Source organism: Daucus carota, chromosome 4, assembly GCF_001625215.2.
Source record: "Daucus carota subsp. sativus chromosome 4, DH1 v3.0, whole genome shotgun sequence".
NCBI classification, from domain to species: Eukaryota; Viridiplantae; Streptophyta; class Magnoliopsida; order Apiales; family Apiaceae; genus Daucus; species Daucus carota.
Genome location: NC_030384.2, coordinates 46673083 through 46697825, shown reverse-complemented (window position 1 = coordinate 46697825; position 24743 = coordinate 46673083). Strand labels below are relative to the sequence as shown.

The following is a 24743-nucleotide window of genomic DNA, read 5'->3' as shown; positions in this document are numbered from 1 at the left end:
GAAGGTGGTGTGACAGCTGGAGTACAGCTGGATAGTCTAGATACATAAGTGTGTGTATAGCTTCTCAATATAAGTTGCTCAGTATTGTAACTCAGACATATTCATTCTTGTTATGTAAATACAGTTTCTCTGCTCTGTTATTCTCTCTACTTCATCTTCATTCTCTAGCTTAACTGTATAGAATTCATAGACTTTCATGGTATCAGAGCATCCTCTAGTTCCGCAAATCACTTCTCTTCGTCAATCTTCGTTAGTTTAGTCTCGATTCTATCCAGTTTTTCTTGCGATTTTGCTGTTCATATCGCAAATTCGCTGTGAAAATACATTTACACAACTAGATCTGATATATTAGGTCAATTGTGTTACTGTTCTTGTGATTACTTGCTATGGCGTCATACTCGAATGTTGCATCTGGATCTGTGATTGATTGCAATCATCCATACTTCCTCAATGCTTCAGATCATTCAGGTATGATTCTAGTGACTGTTACTCTGACTGATTCCAACTACAATCAGTGGTGCCGCTCAATGCGTATTGCTTTATCAACAAAACTCAAATTAGGTTTTATTGATGGATCTACACCTAAACCTAATTCTACATCTCCTATGTTGATTTACTGGAATCGATGTAATGATATTGTAATCTCATGGATTCTGAATACTGTTGCTCCTGATATTCGACAAAGCATCATGTATATGGACTCTGCCTTTGATATTTGGCATGATTTAGCAACACGTTTCTCTCGTACTAATGTGCCTAAACTTTTCAATCTGCGTACGGAGATCTCGCATCTTACACAAGGCACCTTGTCAATCTCTGCATATTTTACAAAGTTTCGTGCTCTTAATGATGAATTGGAGGCAATTTCAGAAATGCCTAAATGCACTTGTGCAAAGTGTACATGTGACATCAACTCAAAACTTGTTGCCTTTGTTAAATCTGTTATGCTGTCTCAGTTTCTTATGGGACTGAATGAACAATACACGGTTATTCGCGGTCATGTACTGATGATCAATCCACCTCCATCACTGAGTGAGGCGTATGGAATCCTTCTGCAAGAGGAACAACAAAGAGACAGATCAACCTCTGTAATTCCTAGTGAGAACATTGCAATGGCTGTTAAGCAGCTTGATACTGGAAATCGAAACTCCAGAACTACTAGAAAGTCTGCTGTTGACTCTTCTAGCCTATATTGTGATTTTTGTCATACCTCAGGTCACAATCGTGATAAGTGTTTTTGTATACACGGATATCCGGATTGGCACAAGCTGTTTGGTAAGCCAAAGCCTAAGCCTAAGTCACAACAGCAGAATGTAAAGAGTAACACTCAGGCTAATCATGTGACTTCACATAAAGGTGCACATACTGGTACTGAAACTCAAGAGTCAGTTTCTTCTGCTGTGGAGTCTAAGCCTGCAGGTTTCTCTGATGCTCAATGTCAACAAATTATGAACATGATTCAGGCTGGATTCAGAGAATTTACTCCATCCACCAGTGCTACTTCCTCACCAAGCTCGGTGGAAGCGCATTTTTCGGTCCCCTGTTTAACCAGCTGAGCAACCTTTATTGTTAATCACCGTTTAGTGCATATTCAAATCCCGTCAATCTTTAGATAAAAATTATTAATACATTCATCAAGATAAACATTATTCCGATATAAATAATTATTATATGTTATTCCAGTGAACCACCATCTAGAAGACTGCATACTAAACAATATATCATATATTTATAACAATTTGAATAATAATTATATATTATTTCAGTCAATTTATTTAGTCAACCATTTATAATAAACAGAGATGCTTTTGTGTTTTCAATCACATGGTTCTAGCTTGCACCATGTGAACAAGAACAAGCTGGTCTACATATAATCTAGTATTGTACAGCATCAGATTGAAAAACCAGTTTCAGCCCCTCAGTAATGACCCAATTCAGTTATCTTCAAATATATAAATCGTTCTTTGCAGTCCTACCTGGTTATTTTATTCTTATTCTATAATATTTGATTCCATTATGTAACAACTATTAATACTTTAACTAATGCTCTTGCTCTTTTCATAATCTTATCTGCATATTCAGACTAGCAATAGATAATGCAATGGAGACAGCAGGGTTGAAAAACATTGCAGTGAGTTTGGTTTTGGCTTTGTGTGTGGGATGGGCATGGAGAGTCTTGAATTGGCTATGGTTGAGACCGCGGAAGATGGACAAGTACCTAAGGGAACAAGGATTTCATGGAAACTCTTATCGGTTCTTGTATGGAGATTTGAAGGAAAACTCAGAAATGACTAGAAATGCTCTCTCAAAGCCTATAAATCTCTCCGATGATGTTGTCATGCGTGCAAGCCCGTTCATCCATCACACTGTCCAGAAATATGGTAACTCTGGCATGCATTAAACTTGGATCTTCAATTTTATATTTTTGTCTTCAGAGCTGCAACCATATGTTAAGATCTGGTTATGAAAAAACGAATATAACTTGATATGATATGACTAATTAAAAAAAATAAAGATCACTCTTATTGATTCATATATTTAGCTGTTTGATCAAACTTTGTTTCATGATCATCGTTGCATGATATTATGTATCAGAACATGCTATCAAATGAATATTGAAAACTGATTGAAATTGATAAGTATACATGTAGTCTTGAATAATTCAGACAGAGTGTTAGCAAGTTCGAATTTTTATAACCGTAAAGAAATAATCAGTGACTCCTTCTACTGACTACTGGTAATGCATGTAAGTAGAATCAGACCTATGTCCTATAGTACTATAATCTGGAGATATCAGTACAAGGAAATAACGATTTCTGGTGATTTGCAGCAAGTAGTTTACGAGTCTTGTATATGTTACTTGCAGGGAGGAATAGTTTCATATGGAATGGACCTACTCCAAGGTTGCTTATTACAGATCCTGAGCTCATTAAAGAGGCGATGACTAAACACTACATTTTCAAGAAGCCTATGCAAAATCCAACTGTGAGATCGTTTTCTCATGGCATGGCGAGCATGAATGGGGACGAGTGGGCTCAACACAAAAAACTTCTCACCCCAGCTTTTCATCTTCACAAGTTGAAGGTAATTCAATGTTTTACCTGCCTAATTTTTTCCTTGTACTAGCAACTGAAATTATAAATTGACGGAAATTTTGCTGATCCTGAAACAGCTAATGCTACCAGCAATGTATATCAGTTGCACGGAACTGGTAAATAATTGGGAGAAAAAGGTAGAGGAGAAAGGGTGGTGTGAATTCGACATTGCACCCTATCTTCAAACATTAACAAGTGATGTGATTTCGCGTACAGCATTTGGAAGTAGCTACAAGGAGGGAAGCAAGGTATTTGAGATTCAACGCCAACAACTTAAGATTGTAATGAAGTCTCTGCAAACAGTATACATTCCTGGATGGAGGTACTACAACTCGGTTTAGTTGTTATGTAACAACTAAGCATTTAATCTAATGTCCTTATTGACACGGATTATAACTGTTTATCTATATTTAGATTTCTTCCAACCAAGAATAACAGGAGGATGAAGGAGCTAAATAAAATGATACAATCATCCTTAGAAAACATAATTGAAAAAAAGACCAAGGCAATGCAGTCAGGAGAAAGTAGCAGCGATGACTTGCTAGGGGTATTGTTGGAATCCATTTCCAATGAGCAACTCGAAAATGGATCAAGAAATGTTGGAATGAGCCTGGATGGTGTGATAGGTGAATGCAAGCTTTTCTACTTTACCGGCCAAGAAACCACCTCAAATCTCCTTGTCTGGACCATAATTTTACTCAGCATTCACCCTGACTGGCAACGACGTGCCAGGGAAGAGGTTCTTCAAGTGTTGGGGAATCAAGGCCAACCTGATGTCGACAATCTTAACCACCTCAAAATCGTAAGTAGTATGCATATTCACAATTACTACTGTTCATATGTTAATTTCTTTAACCGGAACCTTTGGAAGTAAACGCCGGGTGTGGACCACCCTACTAAACCCAACACCTGGTAATCGAGTGCTTATGCACTGGTAGGTGGCCCCCAACTAAAATACTTAAATTTGTGCAGGTTACCATGATTTTGCACGAGGTTTTAAGATTATATCCACCAGCACATACACTAACTCGAAAGGTACGCAAAGATAGTACATTAGGAGGACTGAGATTGCCTGCTGGAGTGGAAATGTCTCTGTCGATTTTGCTCCTGCATTATGACCAGAATCATTGGGGAGAGGACGCGAAAGAGTTTAATCCCGAAAGATTTGCACAAGGAGTGTCGAATGCAACAAAAAGTAATCAGGCAGCCTATTTTCCATTCGGATGGGGACCCAGAATATGTATAGGCCAAAACTTTGCAATGCTGGAAGCTAAACTAGCTCTTGCTACCATCTTACAACACTTCTCATTTGAGGTTTCGGCCTCCTATACACATGCCCCAGCTACTCTCATAACTCTTCAACCGCAACATGGGGCTAACTTGATTGTACACAAGCTCTAAACTACTACTGTTTTTTTTTTTTTCCCCGGAAAACTACTACTGTTTTAATTGTTCACTTGTTGATAACATAAAATTACAAATGAGCATTAAAATGAGGCTGATGGGCGCCTGGGCCTGACCTTTTAAGTAAACTATCTTCACTTGTGGGCATACTTCCGTTTTTGGGAATGTTCTCCTCTTGATCATGGGTTTGATCTTTAAGATGAGCCTAGGCCTGTTAATTTCCTTGGGCCTGACCCATTGATTTTAATTACTATTAATGGTGACCCACTCCAATTTTTGGGTGCGGGGATATATATTCAAATTCAAATTCGATTTTGAATTTCTTTTCAGGAACTAATAAATAGAGTAATACTCCCTCCGTCCCCTCCAATTCTTATCGTTTGGAATTGAGTGTGCGGCACGCATTTTAAAACTCATATAAAATGTAGTTATATAACTTATTTTTATAATTTTCATTTTCTGTATAAAAATTTAAACATTAGATTTTTATCTAGAAAAAAATTTTAAAAATAAATTATAAAGCTATATTTTATGAGTTTTAAAATGTGTGTCGAACCCTCCATTCTAAACGATAACAATTGGAGGGGACGGAGGGAGTAGTAGTTTAATAGATCGTAGTTGATTTGATTCTAAACTGATGTAAATGTGTGTAGGAATCTTACAAAATCACCGACTGTCAAAAATCATCAAATTTAAAGTATCTTACAAATCTTAATGAAATCTTTCCAGATTTTAAGAATAAATCTGAGGATATCCTCAGATTTTAAAATATTAATTTCATTCCCATCCCAATTTACCAAAAAATTTCTGAATCTTTTAAATTCTAATTCAATACATTAGAACAAAAAAAAAATCCTGTACAATCTTAATTAAATATGCTCATAAATTTGACGGTGACCCAAAGTTAGGAGTTGGCTCCGCTCCATTTTTATGGGGCAGACACGCTTATTGATATGAGCTGATTCATGATTTCTCTGGTTAAGTAAGTTTTTCTGTTAAATATTTGAATCAGAAACACAGTCTACTGATATTTTGTAGCCGTCTGTATACAATTGATATTTCAACAACATTCAACTCATTAGTTGAAGATAATATATGATCGAATTAATGTTTGTTTCAGCATCTTAAAATAACATCGATGGCCGGTTAGTTGAATTAGTCCCAGAACATTATTAGTGTCAGATAGATAAGTTAGAGCCAACTCATGTTAGGTACAGTACTTAAATTCAAGAACTGGTGACAGAGTCTTATTTTGTCTTTGTTTATGTGTGTCATGTCGACAATTCGGTGATTTGTCTCGTCTGGGTTCCGATACTTGTTTTGTTATAATAATAATAATAAAAAGCAACCATTTGACGGGATGAAAGGCGTGGTTGAACCAGGAGAGCTGAAATTTCTTTTAGAAATATGTGTCAACAACGTAAGAGCAATGAAACATGTGACGAAGAACAAAGTGGTCCAAGTAAAATCTAGTACAGTACTGTATCAGATTGAAAAATCAGTTTCAGAGCGTCAGTAATGACCGCATTCAGTTATCTATAAATATATAAATGATTCTCTGCAGTCCCACCTTGCACAGCTGCTTATTTAATTCTTATTTTATTATATATGATCCCCTTTGTAACAACTCCTAATAATTTAACTATAAGCTTCAGCTCTTAATTTGTTTCATTTCATCTGATATTCAGAGTAGCTAGAGAGTGATGGAGATAGTTGGACTGAGAAACATTGCGGTGAGTTTGGTTTTGGCCTTGTTTGTGGGATGGGCGTGGAGAGTCTTGAATTGGGTGTGGCTGAGGCCGCGGAAGATGGAGAAGTGCTTGAGGAAGCAAGGGTTTGATGGGAACTCTTATCGTTTGTTGTATGGAGATTCGAAGGACAACTCAGGAATGATTAGAAATGCTCTTTCAAAGCCTATAAATCTCTCCGATGATGTTGTCCAACGTGCAAGCCCGTTCATTCATCACACTGTCGAAAAATATGGTAAGACTATCATCCATTGAGTCATTGACCTTAGATCTTCATTTGCTTTGTCTGTAAGGCTGCAAGCCTGCAACCATGATTCAAGATCCGATTTAATATGACTAACTAAAAATTTAAAGATTATTAGTACAAACAAATGAACGGATTTAAATATATTTGTTCTGTTAGTTGAAATTGATATGAGAAAGTAGTAATGAGGGTGAGATAAATAGGATAAATATTACAAGTCTTGCATATGTTACTTGCAGGGAAGAAGAGTTTCATTTGGTTTGGACCGAATCCGAGGTTGCTGATCACAGATCCTGAGCTCATGAAAGAAGTGATGTCGAAAAACTACATATATAGGAAGATTAAGCAAAATCCAACTGTGAGAATGTTTTCTCTTGGTTTGGCAAGCATCAACGGTGACCAGTGGGCTCACCACAAGAAACTTCTTACTCCAGCTTTCCATCTTCGCAAGTTAAAGGTACTTCACAGTTCTACTTGCCTGATCTTTTTCTCCGTATGACTGTGTGATACGAATTTGACTAGTCTCCGTTCTGACTTAATTTTATTGTTGAAAAAAATCTGTAGATTGACGGAAATTTGAGTAGCTAAACTGGATCCTTTTCTTAAAAACATGAATCCGTTGCTAAATTTGTCCCAGTCCTGATAATTTCTGATTTCTCTGCTGTTGCACTATAAAATACACCGAGATGTTAATTTTGTTCATCTTGATGCAGCTAATGCTACCAGTAATGTATATTAGTTGCATGGAATTGGTAAGTAAATGGGAGAAAAAGGTAGAGAAGGATGGGTGGTGCGAATTGGACATTGCACCGTATCTTCATACATTAACAAGTGACGTGATTTCGCGTACAGCATTTGGAAGTAGCTACAAAGAGGGAATCAAGGTATTTGAGACTCAGCGCCAACAAGTTGAGCTCGTAATGAAGTCTCTGCAATCAGTATACATTCCTGGATGGAGGTATTACTCGGTTTAGTTATGTATTATGTACTTAATTAATCTCATCTCATTTTTAACATAGATTATAACTGTGTATCCCATATATAGATTTTTACCAACCAAGAATAACAAGAGAATGAAGGAGCTAAATAGAATGATACAATCATCCTTAGAAGACATTATTGACAAAAAGACCAAGGCAATGCAGGCAGGAGAAAGTAGCAGCGATGACTTGCTGGGGGTATTGTTGGAATCCATTTCCAATGAGCAACTCCAGAATGGATCAAAAAGTGTTGGAATGAGCCTGGACGATGTGATAGGCGAATGCAAGCTTTTCTATTTTGCTGGTCAAGAAACTACCTCAAATGTCCTTGTCTGGACCATAATTTTACTCAGCATTCACCCTGAATGGCAAAGTCGAGCCAGAGAAGAGGTTCTTCAAGTGCTGGGAAATAATGGCAAGCCTGATTTTGACAATCTTAACCACCTCAAAATCGTGAGTCGTACTTATATACATATGCTTATAAACAAATTTTAAATGTCGATCATATGTTGATTGTTTGATTAAATTTGTGCAGATTACCATGATTTTGCATGAGGTTTTAAGATTATATCCACCGGCTCATACACTGACTCGAAAGGTGGACGAGGATACTAAATTAGGAGAACTGATATTACCTGCTGGAACGGAAGTGTCTCTGCCAATTTTGCTCCTCCATTATGACCAAAATCTCTGGGGACAGGACGCAAAAGAGTTCAATCCAGAAAGATTTGCGCAAGGAGTGTCCAAGGCAGCAAAAAGTAATCAGGCAGTCTATTTTCCATTCGGATGGGGACCCAGGATATGTTTAGGCCAAAACTTTGCAATGCTGGAAGCTAAACTAGCTCTTGCCACCATTTTACAACACTTCTCGTTTGAGCTTTCGGCCTCCTATACACATGCTCCAGCTACTCTGATAACTCTTCAACCGCAACATGGGGCTAACTTGATTGTACACAAGCTCTAACTACTATGTTGTGAAGCTGATTTAATATACGCCTATGTTTCATGCTGTACACTCATTATAGCTAATAAGGAAATCACTACAGTTTACATGTTAATTTTACGAGTTTAAGCTCTGAAATATTATCAATTGACATTGAATGTGATTGTCTGAGGGCTGTAAATGAGCAAAGATGCTCTGGATATATCAATTTCGGATTCATTTATCTTATAGATTAAACGGAAAAAGACTGCAATGTGAACGACGGACTTTTTGTAGAAGAAAATATGTAGTTAAGCATCAGTGTAGCCACAAGAAGTTTTCAATGATACTTCAGTTTGTTCCATCGAAGAAGTTTTAACACACGAGACAAATAAAACAGTTAAAATAAATTCTATGAGTTGGAAGATACATTACGTTATCTTCTCACTTGTCTGGTTAAACTGCAACCACAGAGTGAGAAGCAACTTGTCTATTACTTCATTAATGTATCTAGCTATATAGTCATTAGCTCTTTTTTTTCTTTTTTCTTTTTGAAATCATACAGTCATTAGCTCTTAATCATCTTTCTCATAAATTGCATCAAGTGCCTCTGATCTTTATTTAGAAAAAAAAGGTTCGTTCTTTCTCTGATCATGGACTTAATCTACATGTGTTTCGGAGTGTTTTTTGCTATAGGACTTATGATTTTGGGATGGAGAATTTTGAATTGGGTGTGGTTAAGGCCGAGGAAATTGGAGAAGATCCTGAGGAATCAGGGACTCAAGGGAAACCCCTACAGAATTTTCTTCGGAGATATAAGAGAGCTGGTAAAGATGCTGGCAGAAGCTAAATCCAAGCCTATTGGACTAGCTGATGATATTCTTCCGCGTGTTGTGCCTATTAACTTTCACACTGTCGAAAAACATGGTATTTTGATTTTGGCATATATTTCCACAGTTGATTGATTATATGATAACTTCATTCATTCTCTGTGTAAGTATGAATCTGTTGTCCTGCCATTTTAATCATCATCCCCATTGTCGCAGGGAAGAATTCATTTGTATGGTTTGGGCCAAGACCAATGGTGAACCTGATGGATCCAGACGACATAAAAGAGGCTCTCAACAAGAGTAATCAGTTTCTGAAAGTCAAGGGAGGTAATCCTTTAACCAAGCTGCTCGCGACTGGACTGGTTTTCTATGAGGGTGATAAATGGGTGAAACACCGGAAAATCATCAACCCTGCTTTTCATGTTGACAAGTTAAAGGTCTATAGCTGTTTATAATTTCTTAATTTGAGTTTCACTAAAATGTTGAAAATATAACTGAATTAGCAGTTTCTCCTTATTTCTGTTCCCTTATTTCAATGTAGAATATGCTACCTGCCATGTACTTGAGCTGTAACGACATAATGAACGAATGGGAGAAGATGGTTTCTGCTAATGGGCAATGTGAGGTGGATGTATATCAATATCTAGAAAATTTGACCAGTGATGTCATTTCGCGTACAGCATTTGGTAGTAGTTATGAAGAGGGAAGGAAGATCTTTCAGCTTCAAAGGGAGCAGTCTACTCTTGTAATCGAAGCTTCCCAGACAATATACATTCCTGGAATGAGGTATATAGAATTTATAAGACATCTCTCTTCTTGTTTTTTTAAAAAAAATCTGTTTCTTTTTTGGTGGATTTTACTATCCCCCTCTGCTTCTTTAATGCATACCAAGTCTGTTTATTGTAGGCTTTTGCCAACCAAACGTAATAAGAGGATGAAGGAAATTGCCAAAGAAGTTAAAGCTACCATAAGAAGTATCATTGACAAAAGACTGAGAGAAATTAAAGGGGGAGAAACCAACCAGGGTGACCTACTGGGCATACTGCTGGATAGCAATTTCAAAGAAATCGAACAACATGAAAACAATAAAAGTTTTGGGATGACAATAGATGAGGTAATCGAAGAGTGCAAGCTGTTCTATTTTGCAGGACAGGAGACAACGTCAAATACACTTGTATGGGCAATGATTTTACTCGGTCAGCATCAGGATTGGCAGAAACGGGCTAGAGAAGAGGTCTTGCAGACGTTTGGGAACAACAAACCAGATCTTGATGGTTTAAATCGCCTCAAAGTTGTAAGTTTGTCTCATACATCTATTATTTTGAAAGGCCAATTATATCAACCTTCTGTACATATGCAGCAAGTTTGCACATGGTTAGGTAATGTTTCATGGAATACATTTTTATAGCATATGAAATCTTGCATTTCCATTATGGTTACAGGTGAATATGATTTTGCTGGAGGCTCTTAGATTATACCCACCAGTAGCTGCACTTGGTAGAAGTATAAATGAAGAGACTAAATTAGGAGATACTACTTTTCCAGCGGGAGTAATTCTCCAAGTACCTGTGATCTTGTTGCATCACGACGTTCAATTATGGGGCAATGATGCTAAGAAATTCAACCCAGGACGATTTTCTGAAGGTGTAGGAAAGGTAACAAAGGGAAAAGCGTCATATCTACCCTTTGGCTGGGGACCTCGGATTTGTATAGGCCAGAACTTTGCCATGTTAGAAGCTAAAATGGCAATGGCCATGATTCTACAACGATTCTCCTTTGTGCTTTCCCCGTCTTATACTCATGCTCCACACACCATTATAACACTTCAGCCTCAGCATGGTGCACATTTGATCTTACAGTCTGTTCAGTTCTAGATTTCAAGGCTGGGATTTCACAAGAGTGTCTCAGAATATCAGGTGGCTCTTTTAAATCCGCTAAGAAATATCTGTTCTTGGTTGACATGAAAGTTAAAACTGCGGCCAAGGTTACCATAGTCGTGCAATATTGACAGGCATATAATTGCATCTGCAGCCAATTAGTACTTAGTAGTATAGAATTAAGAATATCTGTTGTTTGTACTACACCCTTTTCATGCGGTGGATTGTAGATATTTTCATTGTTATTACGAGTAATAAACTACATATTAAAAAAAAATTATTCATAACTTTGAGATGCATATAATAAATGACAAGTACTGTGATGCCTTGTGACCACGAAAAAAGAGAACTGCAAGTAATAAAGAACAAAAAGAAGAAGCTAACTGTCTTAGGCTCTTAGCAAAATACTATTTTCATAAAAGAGTTCAAGTTTATGATGTCTCTCATGGATTACCACCAGTAGACGATCTCGTATTCCTTACAAGAAACCTTTACAACAGAAACAAGCCAAATGTGATCTGACGGACTTTAATTGGAAGAAGGCGCATACTTGTTGAGCATCAGTGTGATTGGCAATATTTGTCCGGTTTAATGATACTTCGGTTTGTTTGTTCTACGATGAAGATGAACACATGAGACATGTCAAGTACTTAGAAATCTTCTACGCGAGTTAGTGAGATACCAAGTAATATCACCTTTCTCATAGTGATTAACAATTTGTCTAGTACCGCTACTTTAAGTACTGCATTAGTTTTACTACCAGCTTGTCAGATAGTTATTAGCTCTTAATCATTTCATGGATCAATATCTCACTAATTTTCATTCGATCATGAACTTAATCTACACGTGTTTAGGAGTGTTTGGTGTTATTGGACTTTTGATCGTGGGAGGGAGAATTTTGAATTGGGTGTGGCTGAGGCCGAGGAAGCTAGAGAATATCCTTAGAAAGCAGGGGTTCAAGGGAAATCCGTACAAGTTTTTCTTTGGAGATGTTAAAGATCTGATAAAGATGGGGGAAGAAGCCAAATCCAAACCTATTGGACTATCTGATGATATTCTGCCACGTGTCGTGCCTGGCGACGTTGACACTGTAGAAAAAAATGGTATTTGAGTGCCACTGGCTAGTATATTTGTCCTGCCATTTTAATTTTCATACTCTATTACCAATATTGCAGGGAAGAAATCATTTGTATGGCTTGGGCCAAGACCACTAGTATACCTTATGGATCCAGACACAATCAAAGAGGTTCTGAACAAGAGTAATCAGTTTCAGAAAGTCAGGGGAGATAATCCTGTAACCACATTGCTCGCGACTGGACTGGTTTACTATGAGGGTGATAAATGGGCGAAACACAGGAAAATCATTAACCCCGCGTTCCATGTTGATAAGTTGAAGGTGAAGGCCTATTCTGTTCATAGCTATTACATATCCATATAAAATTTATCACTATTTTTACAATGAAGTACAATGTCATGTAATTTAGTATCACCAGTGTTCCTCTGCAATGTCTTGACTGGAGCTTCATTAAAATGTTAAAACTTAAAATGTCTGAATGTATGTCACTGAACATTATGCAGTTTCTTCTTATGTTCCCTTATTTCAATGCAGAATATGCTACCTGCCATGTACTTAAGTTGTAACGACATAATGAACGAATGGGAGAAATTGGTGTCTGCTGAAGGGCAATGTGAGGTGGATGTCCGTCATTATCTAGAAAATTTGACCAGCGATGTCATTTCACGTACATCATTTGGTAGTAGTTATGAAGAAGGAAGAAAGATTTTTCAGCTCCAAAGAGAACAGTCAACTCATATAATGAAGGCTTCCCAGTCAATATACATTCCTGGAATGAGGTATACAAATTTCAGATGATATCTCTCTTTGATTGATTTCCTTTTGTGCTCCTTTGCTTCTACATACTAAGACTGTTTGTTGTAGTCTTTTGCCAACTAAGCTCAATAATAGGATTAAGGAAATAGCTAAAGAAGTTAAAGTTACTGTAAGAAGTATCATTCACAAAAGATTGAAGGAAATTGAAGGGGGAGAAACCAACCAGGGTGACTTGTTGGGCATACTGCTGGATAGCAATTTCAAAGAAATTGAACAACATGAAAACAATACAAGTTTTGGGATGACTATTGATGAAGTTATCGAAGAATGCAAGCTGTTCTACTTTGCAGGACAGGAGACAACCTCAAATACCCTGGTATGGGCAATGATTCTTTTAAGTCAGCATCAAGATTGGCAGAATCGGGCTAGAGAAGAGGTCTTGCAGACGTTCGGGAACAACAAACCAAATCTTGATGGTTTAAATCGCCTCAAAGTGGTCAGTTTGTCTCATATTGCTATTATATCAAAATACAATGTCATGCTAAGAAAGTATTTTGTTACTCAGAAAATCTAAAATTAGTAAAGCTCTTGATTTCTATATTGAGTACAGGTGTATATGATTTTGCTAGAGGTTTTAAGACTATACCCTCCAGTAGCTGCACTCGGTAGGAGTATACATGAAGAGATTAAACTTGGAGATACTACTCTTCCAGCTGGAGTAATTCTCCAAATACCTGTTCTCTTGTTGCATCACGACGTTGAATTATGGGGCGATAATGCTAAGCAATTCAATCCAGGAAGATTTTCTGAAGGTGTAGTGAAGGTAACAAAGGGAAAAGCATCGTATCTGCCCTTTGGTTGGGGACCTCGGATTTGTATTGGCCAGAATTTTGCCATGTTAGAAGCTAAAATGGCACTGGCCATGATTCTACAACGATTCTCCTTTGTGCTTTCCCCGTCTTATACTCATGCTCCGCACACTGTCATAACACTTCAGCCTCAGCATGGCGCACATTTGATCTTAAGTCGGTTTGAGCCTAAAATCTGAAGTTTGGATGTCACAATAATGTATCAGGTGGCTCTTTCAAAATCGCTAAGAAAAATATCTTCTTGGTAGACATGAAACTGCCGCGGCCAAGTTTACCATTGTCTTGCAATAACAGAAATTTAATTGTGTCTTCAGTGATAAAATACAATTATTGTCAGTGTTATTATTTAAATAACAACACATTAAGTAAAATTCATATTATTCGAAACAGATACATATGAGACATTGACAATCACACAATGATGTATGGCCTTAATCAGCAATTTTAAGCAAGAAAACAGAAAGAGAACTGTATGTAGTTAAAAAGCAAAATAATTCATATGCATTGTGCTATAATACATCGTATAAATTTGATAGATCTTATTTCTTTTGCATGACACTTGGACATGGGTACAGAGACTTGGAACTCATAGTTTGACCACCAAGTATTCAATGATACTTCAGTTTGCTTGTTCCACGAAAAGATTAGCACAGGAGACATATATATAAAGCAGTTAGAAAATTCTAATGTTGTGTTTGGTTGGGGTGAATGATTCCGGAAGAAATGGAATGAAAAATGAACTATTTTATGGACAATTTTCAAGAAATTTCATTCATTCCTCCATTCCATTCCTTACATCATGTGTTAGATTTCATCCCTTTAATTTGAGATGGAATGCTCCATTCTCTCCCATCCTTAATTTCTTCTCAAATCTCATTATAGCAATTTTGCACTTCCTCAATTTTTTTTCAAAATTTTCTTCCTATCTCTATTAGTTTCAAGTATTTTTACTCATTCCATTCCATTCCATTCTCCGCAACCAAACACAACATAAGAGTCTGGAAGTTACCACATTATCTTCTTCACCTGTCTGGTTATATTACAACCACATACGAGAATTATTAATAAACTTGTCTACTACCACATAATTGTCCCTGCATTTCACTAACAGCTAGCACTATAGTGATTAGCCCTTCATTAAATTACTGTCTTGTTAAAAAAATTGTTCTTTTTCATCTCCAATCATGGGCTTAATCTACATGTGTTTCGGAGCCTTTTTGGCTATAGGACTTGTGATTTTGGGATGGAGAATTTTGATTTGGGTGTGGTTAAGGCCGAGGAAATTAGAGAAGTTCCTGAGAAAGCAGGGGCTCAGGGGAAACCCGTACAGAATTTTCTTCGGAGATATAAGAGAGCTGGTAAAAATGCTGGCAGAAGCTAAATCCAGGCCTATTGGACTAGGTGATGATATTCTGCCACGTGTTGTTCCTGGCGACGTTCACACAGTGGAGAAACATGGTATTCTGATCTTGGCATATCTTCCATAGTTTGTTTGAGGATTCAGTAGATTTTCTTTAAACAGTCTAATTTTTCATACTCCATCCTTTTTTATTATTGCAGGGAAGAATTCATTTGTATGGCTCGGGCCAAGGCCACTGGTATACCTTATGGATCCAGACACAATAAAAGAGGTTCTGAATAAGAGTAATCAGTTTCAGAAAGTCAAAGGAGGTAATCCTATGATCAAGTTGCTCGTGACTGGACTGGTTTTCTATGAGGGTGACAAATGGGCCAAGCACCGCAAAATTATCAACCCTGCTTTCCATGTTGACAAGTTGAAGGTCTGTTTCTGGTTTACTACAGCTACTGTCCCTTTGCAATGTCTTAACTTAACCTTCACTAGAGTGTTAAATATAAAATTCAGTTAATAGGTTAGGTTTGATACTTGCATGTGTTACTTAGGCTTATGAACTTTCTCCTTATTTCTGTTCCCATATTTCAATGCAGAATATGGTACCTGCCATGTACTTAAGTTGTAACGACATAATGAACGAATGGGAGAAGATGGTTTCTGCTGAGGGGCAGTGTGAGGTGGATGTATACCATCATCTAGAAAATTTGACTAGTGATGTCATTTCGCGTACAGCATTTGGTAGTAGTTATGAAGAAGGAAGGAAGATTTTTCAGCTCCAGAGAGAACAGTCTAATCTTCTAGTCGAGGCTTCCCAATCAGTATACATTCCCGGAATGAGGTATATAAAATTTGAAAGACGTCTCTCAGTTTTTATTTCAGTTTCCTTTTCGGGAAATTTCATTATTATTCCTCTCTGCTTCTTTTGATGCATAATAAGTCTGTTTATTGTAGACTTTTGCCAACCAAACGTAACAAGAGGATGAAGGAAATCGCCAAAGAAGTTAAAGCTACCATTAGAAGTATCATTGACAAAAGATTGAGAGAAATCGAAGGAGGCAAAACCAACCAGGGTGACTTACTGGGCATACTCCTGGATAGCAATTTAAAAGAAATTGAACAACATGGAAACAATAAAAGTTTCGGGTTGGCAATCGATGAAGTAATCGAAGAGTGCAAGCTGTTCTATTTTGCAGGACAGGAGACAACCTCAAATACACTGGTATGGGCAATGATTTTGCTCGGTCAGCATCAAGATTGGCAGAAACGGGCTAGAGAAGAGGTCTTGCAGACGTTTGGGAACAACAAACCAGATCTTGATGGTTTAAATCGCCTCAAAGTTGTAAGTTTGTCTCACACATCTATTATTTTGAAAAACAGCTAGCATGCATGGGACGATTTGCTTTTCCTAAAAGCATCTTTTGAACTAAAAACCGTTGTTCAAAAAAACTGTTTTAAGTTTTTCACCTGATTTTCAGCAAAAAACTGTTGTTAGCTGTCTGCAACAGCAATGCCAAACGGTATCTGAAATTCTGAATACATAGTTATAGCTAGTGAAACTCTTGCATTTCCGCTATGGTGACAGGTAAATATGATTTTGCTGGAGGCTCTGAGATTATACCCACCCGTAGTTGTCCTTGGTAGAAATATAGATAAAGAGACCAAATTAGGAGATACTACTCTTCCAGCAGGAGTAATTCTCCAGATACCTGTGCTCTTGTTGCATCACGACGTTGAATTATGGGGCGATGATGCTAAGCAATTCAATCCAGAAAGATTTGCAGAAGGTTTACTAAAAGTGACAAAGGGAAAAGCATCGTATCTACCTTTTAGTTGGGGGCCTCGGATTTGTATAGGCCAGAACTTTGCCATGTTGGAAGCTAAAATGGCACTGGCCATGATTCTACAACGATTCTCCTTTGTGCTTTCCCCGTCTTATACTCATGCTCCACACACCATTCTAACACTTCAGCCTCAGCATGGTGCACATTTGATCCTACAATCGGTTAAGTCCTAGAGCTGTTCTTGGCCGGTCTGAAACTGTGGCCAAAGCTACAGTTAGTCGCTCAATATTGACATTCATGTTTAATTGCGTCTGCATCTACTAATTAGGATCCGGATCCCTGACATACGTATACTTTTGACGGCAATGGACTTTTGTTGTTTGGATGCAATTATACGATCTGTGCTAAAATACAAATTTATCGGTGTTATTATTTAATGAACTACAAATCAATAATTTAGAGAGCTGAACCATGTTTATTATAATTTCACCTCGAACAAGGACGACAACGTGGACGTTATTAACAATTATGGTGCTATCGACTTCTCCATTAATTAAGAGCTTCCAAATCATATTCATGTTGACATTAGCTGCATGTATTTGTACGTAGTTGTTGTCTAATCCCCATCTTTCTCAGCTTCGTGGTCACGTTTATTATCACTTAAATGTTAATTAACAGTTGCCGGACTTGATCAGACTAGTTTAAAGTTTCTTTGAGGTTACACTCAAATGGGGAATATAAAATGCCATTCACTCGTTATTTTCTAAATTATTTTATAAAAATATATATATTATATTATTTACTTTATAAAGTAGAATTAATTAAAAATGATAGATGAAACTATCTATTTTTTTTAATTAATTAATTTTTTTATTCATCAATTTTTAAGAATACATGCAAAATTATTCAAAAAAAAAAGAATACATGCAAAATATGTAATTATTATTTTCGAAACAGTAGTTGGTTTTTAGAAAATGAAAAGTATTTTAAATATAATTATGCAATCAATATAAGTAATGCAATAAATATATTTATAAATACAATTTTAAGTGTTATTAGATTTTACATATACATGTACTTGTTTAATAAACTATCAATACAAAATATAGAGATTATTTATTCGTTACAAAGAAAATCGTGCCCCATAGTTATTCATATAGAAGGTATATGTATTGTTCGATGAAAATTAAAGAACGGAACGGGCACCATCATCCCTGTCGCCAAGTCGATTATACAAAACAACGAATGAAAATGATACAAAACGTCAGAGCATATGTCACCTATTTTGTATGTTTATTTTAACTTGCTCCTCTGAGTTGATTCTGTGGTCTCTGATCTGCAGCATCACCCGTCCCATCTCTTGCTGGTCCGTAGGCTAGGGTGTATAATCGACCCAATTCCCAGGCGACCCAATATCTGGATTAGAAATACTTCGACCCGATTAGTTATTTTTTAATAAAAAGCGAATAATTTAATAAATAATTTTTTTTTTTTTGAATAAATTTAATAAATAACTTAAAACTCAGCCGAGACAAACCTTATAATTGTCAATTACAACCTGATTAAAAAATAAAAAACGAGCTAAACATATAATCGTTATATTTTCAAATCACTCTGGTCTATTATATAGAGCGTTTGACTTTTACACGTATCTTTAGGTGCTTTGACCACATAGCAAATATTAATATTTTTGTAATTTTCTTTTTTTGAATAAAAATATAACATTTATATTTTTATTCAGAAAAAAAATTACAAAAATATGAATATTTGCTATATGATCAAAGCACCTAAAAATACGCGTAAAAAATCAAACGTCTTATATTATGAACCAAAGGATGTCGAATATTTAAATTTTTTAAACCAAATTCTGTAACCCAATGTTCACAATTATCGGTTAGATCTGATATTAAATTAACGACCCCAAATAAGAACAATTTGACCCGATTAGTTATTAACCTCAAATCACAACCAATTCTTCTTCCACACGGATGTTGAATAGTATAATATAAAACAAATTGAATAGCATTGTCATACTCACATGTCACCCCCAGAAACGTACATAAATATCATCGTCCGTTCATCCTCACTCTAAATCAACAGCCACTCACTCTAGTATCTTCTTTCATCTTCTTTCTTTTACACACACTTATACACACAGCCATGGAGTTAGATATATACTTCAAGATTATAGGAAGCTTGGCTTTGGCATACGTTGTGGTGTTAGCATGGAGACTACTCAACTGGATTTGGATCAGGCCCAAGAAGCTGGAAAAGATTTTGAGAAATCAGGGCTTTAAGGGAAACCCTTACAGGCTTTTGTATGGCGACGTTAAAGAACTCGCTGCCGCTAGAAAAGAGGCCAGGTCCAAGCCCATTAGCCTGTCTGACGATATTATACCTCGCGTTACTCCAACTATATTTACTGCTATTAGTAAACACGGTACGTGTTTTCGTTTCGCAATTCATTCGTTCAGAGTCTATTTGAGAGTTAGAAAAATGCTGCTTAGAAAAGTGCTTTTGCACAAAATTGTTTTGTATTTTTTTTATTTACATATTTTAAATTATAATATAAAAAAAATAATATTTGATGAAGTTTGATAGGGAAATCAATGACAACTTACCGTAAAAGCTGGTTATGTTATCTGCTACAGTCAAATGGAGACTTTAGATTCCTAGATTTTTAGGTCGAGTTTAGTTGGATGAATGAAATTGAGGAAAATGAAATGAAATTTAGACTCTAACAGGGGTGTATTCGATTAAGATTTTAATGGATTGTTTTTAGTCTATGGATTTTAATGGATTGTATGTGATTTTGATTTTGTGCGGATTCTTGATAAAATGTCGTAGAGTTGATAGGATTTAAGCACAATGCTTCAAAATCCCATTGATTTTGGTGGGATTTCAAAAAACTTAAAATACACTAAAGAATGCCACAAAATCCATCATTTTATGAAATTCAAAAAAAATCCATCAGCATTTGAATACCATCAGATTTTAATGGATTTTAAACAATCCCAATTGAATACCATCAGATTTTAAAGCATAATTTAAAATCCCAATTGAATACCACCAGATTTTGTGGCATAATTTAAAATCTCAATTGAATACCTCAAGATTTTAATGGATTTCGAACAATCCCAATTGAATACCCTCGGATTTCATGAATGCAAAAAAAATGCTTTAAAATTCTAATCCAATACACTCCTCTAAATTGAATTGGAGGTGATTAGAAAAAATGTCTATAATTTGCCTTCGATCATTTCTTCCAATTATTTGAACTAAAAATCTAATCCATATGTTTTGGTAAAAATGTTCATTTCACTCCAACATCATCTTCCATTCAAAATTTAGATCCACTCATATTTTGTCATTCATACTCTCTTCTTTCTACTTAAACTTCCATGTAATTTTTCATTTCATTCTCTTCTCATTTCATTTCATTCAAGTTACCCAACCTTAGATTCTCTTTTACTATTTATTTTCTTTAATAAGACTTTGAGGAAGGGTATTTTTTAAATAATTTCAATTGCGGAGGGATAATTTCGTTAAATAAATAGATTACTATTTAACAGATTACTAATCGGATATTATTACATGTTGTATATTTTAGCTTCTTTTGATACATTATACATTTTAAATGTCTTGAAAATGAACTATTTCAGGATATTAGAAAGTAAGTTTATTAATTCTAAGTAGATGTTTTTTTATTTTTAATTTTTACAAGTTCCGCATATTCTTCTATAACTCTAAAAAATGTCCTTAATTTTTCTTAAAAATAAAAATATTATGTATGCTTTATACTCACATTTGCATGCAAATTATTTGCTGTATTTTAATATACTAATAAGCAGTGTATTGTTATTTGAGGATTTTATTTTGAATATTTTTTAAAATTTAAATATTGTTTGACATTAAAAAGGCTACTCTTTTTTGAAGCATAATAAAAATATTATCCAACGACAGGAGCATCTCCAACTCTCCAAAACCTTTAGCTAAAATTTAATAAAGCATACCATAATTAAAACACTGCCAACTCACTAAGAGTATCTCCAACGAGGTTGGCCCACTCACTAAGAGTACCTCCAACGAGATTAGCTAAAATAGGACCTGTAAGACATTATGTGAAATATCTTTAACTTGGTTGGTTATATTTTAAAAATAATATGTTATTAATATTTTAGGTTGCAATAATAAATAAAATTTACCGCTTCAATATGGTAATAAATGACATTTTTTTAAAAAAATATAGGAAACATTAGGACTATGAATAAAAAAATATAGCAAACATTAGGACTATATTCATAGACAATGAGAATGTACGAATGGAGTTGAGTTTTTTCTTACATAATCTATATTTTTTATTTATGATATGTATTATTAATTTTTGGTTAAGGGTTCTACATGGTTGGAGATGCTTTAATGTTGGCTACAGTTGACCGACCTTTAGAAACCTATCGCAAGATTTCACATAATCTATTATTATATTTAAAACGATATATTCTATTTATAACAACTTGAAATAATAATAATAATATACCATTTTTAAAATATAGCCAATCAATTTAGTCAGTATCAAGTTTGACAAATTTTACACGATATTTTACGGATCCAATTTAGCCAACCATTTATGAAAGAATTTTGATTCCGGCAACTATCCACGGAAGCTTTATTCTTAAGTTTCCATATCTGTTGAATATATAGTATAATTTTGGTAAGCCCCTTCCATGACACCTTTAGGCTTTAGAGAAAGGGTAAATCCTTGTCATTGTCAAGCTTCAATGGACGAAAATAAAATCCTTTAGTTGACACGATCACGTCTGAGGGATCTTTCCAACTTAATTCAAAGCAAGGCATCATATGCCCAGTAAATGGAATTTAGCTAGTAAGTGGCCTATGATGAGTATTAGAATATTAGCCAATCTACTGTACTACTAGGTCTTGGGAGCATTAAGAAAAGGTGATTTGCTTTAGGGATTTTTATTCTTACTCTGTAAAGTTGTGAAACACAAATTCTTTCTTATATGCTCTCGTCATTCATCAAGAACGTTTCATCAGGGGAAGCAAAAGATTTCTCATTTTTAATTTAGAAGGTTTCTATACTTAAGTTTTTAGTAGGAACCCTTGCTTCAATTGGAAGTTGGACTGTACTTATTGTATGTATGTTGATGATGTAAATTTTTTTCACTCAGGTGTCTCACATTCGGTGAGACTCCCAGCAAAGCATGTGTGATTTTTTCATCTTAATTTTCCAAAAATAGTAAACTCTACCGTTACAAAGTTGTTTACTACAAAATCTAGTCAATTAACTTGGCAAAAGAAAACAACCTAGTCCTGTATTCCTCCTTTTACTGAAAATTTCTAGTGGCTTTAATTATGTTATACTTTCTTGCAGGCAAGAAGTCATTTCTGTGGCTAGGGCCACGACCAGCGGTCTACATCACAGACCCCAATCTTATAAAAGAGGCCTTAAATAAGACCTCTAACTTCCAGAAGCCCAGGGGAGGTAATCCTTTATTTAAGTTGCTCGCAAATGGACTAGCAAGTGCTGAGGGTGAGACGTGGGCCAAAAACCGGAAAATTATGAATCCTGCTTTCCATCTTGAGAAGTTAAAGGTCATCCCTGTAGCTATATTGGCCCTCTACCAAACTCAAACATTATAATACTGAATATATTAAGCTTAAATTTATACGGAACATGGGACATTGTTCGAAGTTGTAGATTGATGATAGTTGAAAGTATTTAGCACATATTGCTGTTTTTAAACTTTTAGTAGATTTTTTTTTTTGTTAGTAGAAAAATGTTGATGATATATGTAGGTCGTTGCTCCAGGTGACTTTCTTTAGTATGGATGCTATTACATAACTTAATTCAAGTAAAAGATTTTCGATCCGTTACTCCATGATATAGAACCTAATAATGTCATTTTTATCAGTACTATCTGAATGATAGTAAGTGCCAAGCAGGAAGATATTTTGTCAGTTATTGTTCTATTGTATTAACAACTATTGTCTTTCTTTTTTATGATGTATATAAACAGGATATGCTGCCAGCCATGTATTTGAGTTGTATTGAGATCATGAGCAAATGGGAGAAAATGGTTTCAACTGAGGGGCAATGCGAGTTGGATGTATGGCCTGATTTGGGAACTCTAACAGCTGATGTCATTTCACGTACAGCCTTTGGAAGTAGCTATGCAGAAGGCAGACAAATATTTCAACTACAGAAAGAACAAGCAGAGCTGTTGATGCAAGCTGCACAAACATTGTACCTCCCAGGAATGAGGTTTTTATTCCTCCTCTCTGTAAATCTTCTGGTGTTTCATCTACTCGGATTGATGTTTATTATAATCTTTTAAATGTAGATTTTTGCCAACCAAAAGAATGAAAAGGATGAAGCAGATTGAGAGTGAGGTGAGATCTGCACTGAGGTCTATGATTAACAAGCGGTTGTTGGCAATGAAAGTAGAAGAGTATATTCATGACGATTTGTTGGGTTTATTGTTGAAATCAAGTTCTGAAGAAATCAAAGAAAACAAAAATATGAAATATGGAATGTCTGTGGATGAGGTTATCGAAGAGTGTAAGTTATTCTATTTTGCTGGACAAGAGACAACCTCAAATCTACTTACGTGGGCTATGATTCTATTGAGTCAGCATTCAGATTGGCAAGAGCGTGCCAGAGAAGAAGTTTTGCAGGTCTTTGGAAACGATAAACCAGATCTTGATGGGTTGAATCGCCTAAAACTTGTAAGTTTTAGATTAAGCACTTAGTAACGTTTTTAACAAAGTTATCAACTTGCAAGTATGAACTTGTTTCAATATTTATCAAATATTATGATGTATAATATGATAGCAGAAAAGGGTCGATAATTTTTTGTTACTATAATTTAAGTTGCATATCCGTTACTATAATTTAAGTTGCATGTTAATGGATGTTTAGAATATTTGTATATTGACAAAGGTACATGTTGAACTAGTGCTTTAAATGTCTTTGTTCTACAGGTTAATATGATTTTGCTTGAGAGTTTAAGATTATACCCACCCGCAATTTTCCTAAGTCGTGCTGTATATCAAGATGTCAAATTAGGAGAGATATTTCTACCGGCTGGAGTATCAGTGCAGCTACCTATCATCCTAATGCATCATGACAAAGAAATCTGGGGTGATGATGCTAAGGAATTCAACCCGGAGAGATTTTCTGAAGGCGTGTCAAAAGCAACAAAGGGAAAAGGAGTATATTTTCCATTTGGCTTAGGTCCGCGAATTTGCATTGGACAAAATTTTGCAATGCTGGAAGCTAAAATGGCACTATCAATGATCTTACAACGCTTTTCTTTTGTGCTTTCCCCATCCTATATACACGCTCCTTCCACCGTCCTAACTATACAACCTCAACATGGGGCAAACTTGATTCTAAAAGCACTATGAGAACCTGACATGTGCGGGTAATTGATGTTTGATTACATGAAGAAATATAAGCCTGGAATTGAGTAGCTTGTACTTTGCTGTGAAACTGTCTTTATACTTCATTATCTGTAGCCTTGAGCGACTATTCAGTATAAATAATGGAAAATAAATCTTGTAGCAATGTAGATATATATATGACAAACCTCGTGTTAAATATTTGTGATTTTAACAGTATGGTCTGGATTAGCTAACCAGACAACTTGTTGGAATGAAATAGTAAGTGATACAATAAGTGAGGCACTGTTTGTTTGAATAAAGGGATAATGGCGAAGGAAGATGGTTCACTCACCCAACAAGAATTGAAGGTTCAGACCAGTCCCGGCTAGGACATCATGAGTATA

The 24743-nt window shown here is 35.7% G+C and overlaps 6 protein-coding genes across 6 annotated transcripts; all 6 read left to right on the top strand.

Moving 5' to 3' along the window:
• The first annotated feature begins 1873 nt into the window (after positions 1-1873).
• Positions 1874-4646, top strand: LOC108219315 (cytochrome P450 72A397). Its single transcript, XM_017392682.2, has 6 exons — positions 1874-1979; positions 2083-2381; positions 2867-3084; positions 3173-3417; positions 3510-3897; positions 4068-4646. The coding sequence occupies exons 2-6, from the start codon at positions 2102-2104 to the stop codon at positions 4494-4496; spliced, it is 1560 nt and encodes a 519-aa protein (XP_017248171.1). The 5' UTR covers positions 1874-1979; positions 2083-2101; the 3' UTR covers positions 4497-4646.
• Positions 4647-6085: 1439 nt separating this feature from the next.
• On the top strand, positions 6086-8529 carry LOC108219314 (cytochrome P450 72A397-like). Its single transcript, XM_017392681.2, has 5 exons — positions 6086-6482; positions 6731-6948; positions 7205-7449; positions 7537-7924; positions 8007-8529. The coding sequence occupies exons 1-5, from the start codon at positions 6203-6205 to the stop codon at positions 8433-8435; spliced, it is 1560 nt and encodes a 519-aa protein (XP_017248170.1). The 5' UTR covers positions 6086-6202; the 3' UTR covers positions 8436-8529.
• A 315-nt stretch (positions 8530-8844) lies between these two features.
• LOC108219313 (cytochrome P450 CYP72A219-like) lies at positions 8845-11388 on the top strand. Its single transcript, XM_017392680.2, has 5 exons — positions 8845-9320; positions 9440-9660; positions 9765-10009; positions 10130-10517; positions 10666-11388. Exons 1-5 carry the CDS (start codon positions 9047-9049, stop codon positions 11095-11097), a joined length of 1560 nt encoding a protein of 519 aa, XP_017248169.1. The 5' UTR covers positions 8845-9046; the 3' UTR covers positions 11098-11388.
• Positions 11389-11515: 127 nt separating this feature from the next.
• On the top strand, positions 11516-14127 carry LOC108217999 (cytochrome P450 CYP72A219-like). Its single transcript, XM_017390921.2, has 5 exons — positions 11516-12203; positions 12276-12496; positions 12710-12954; positions 13040-13427; positions 13542-14127. Exons 1-5 carry the CDS (start codon positions 11897-11899, stop codon positions 13977-13979), a joined length of 1599 nt encoding a protein of 532 aa, XP_017246410.2. The 5' UTR covers positions 11516-11896; the 3' UTR covers positions 13980-14127.
• A 688-nt stretch (positions 14128-14815) lies between these two features.
• LOC108216574 (cytochrome P450 CYP72A219) lies at positions 14816-17325 on the top strand. Its single transcript, XM_017389369.2, has 5 exons — positions 14816-15258; positions 15361-15581; positions 15748-15992; positions 16106-16493; positions 16737-17325. The coding sequence occupies exons 1-5, from the start codon at positions 14985-14987 to the stop codon at positions 17166-17168; spliced, it is 1560 nt and encodes a 519-aa protein (XP_017244858.1). The 5' UTR covers positions 14816-14984; the 3' UTR covers positions 17169-17325.
• A 1548-nt stretch (positions 17326-18873) lies between these two features.
• Positions 18874-24525, top strand: LOC108219507 (cytochrome P450 CYP72A219-like). Its single transcript, XM_064091804.1, has 5 exons — positions 18874-19375; positions 22328-22548; positions 22974-23218; positions 23298-23682; positions 23938-24525. Exons 1-5 carry the CDS (start codon positions 19096-19098, stop codon positions 24361-24363), a joined length of 1557 nt encoding a protein of 518 aa, XP_063947874.1. The 5' UTR covers positions 18874-19095; the 3' UTR covers positions 24364-24525.
• The last annotated feature ends 218 nt before the right edge of the window (positions 24526-24743 follow it).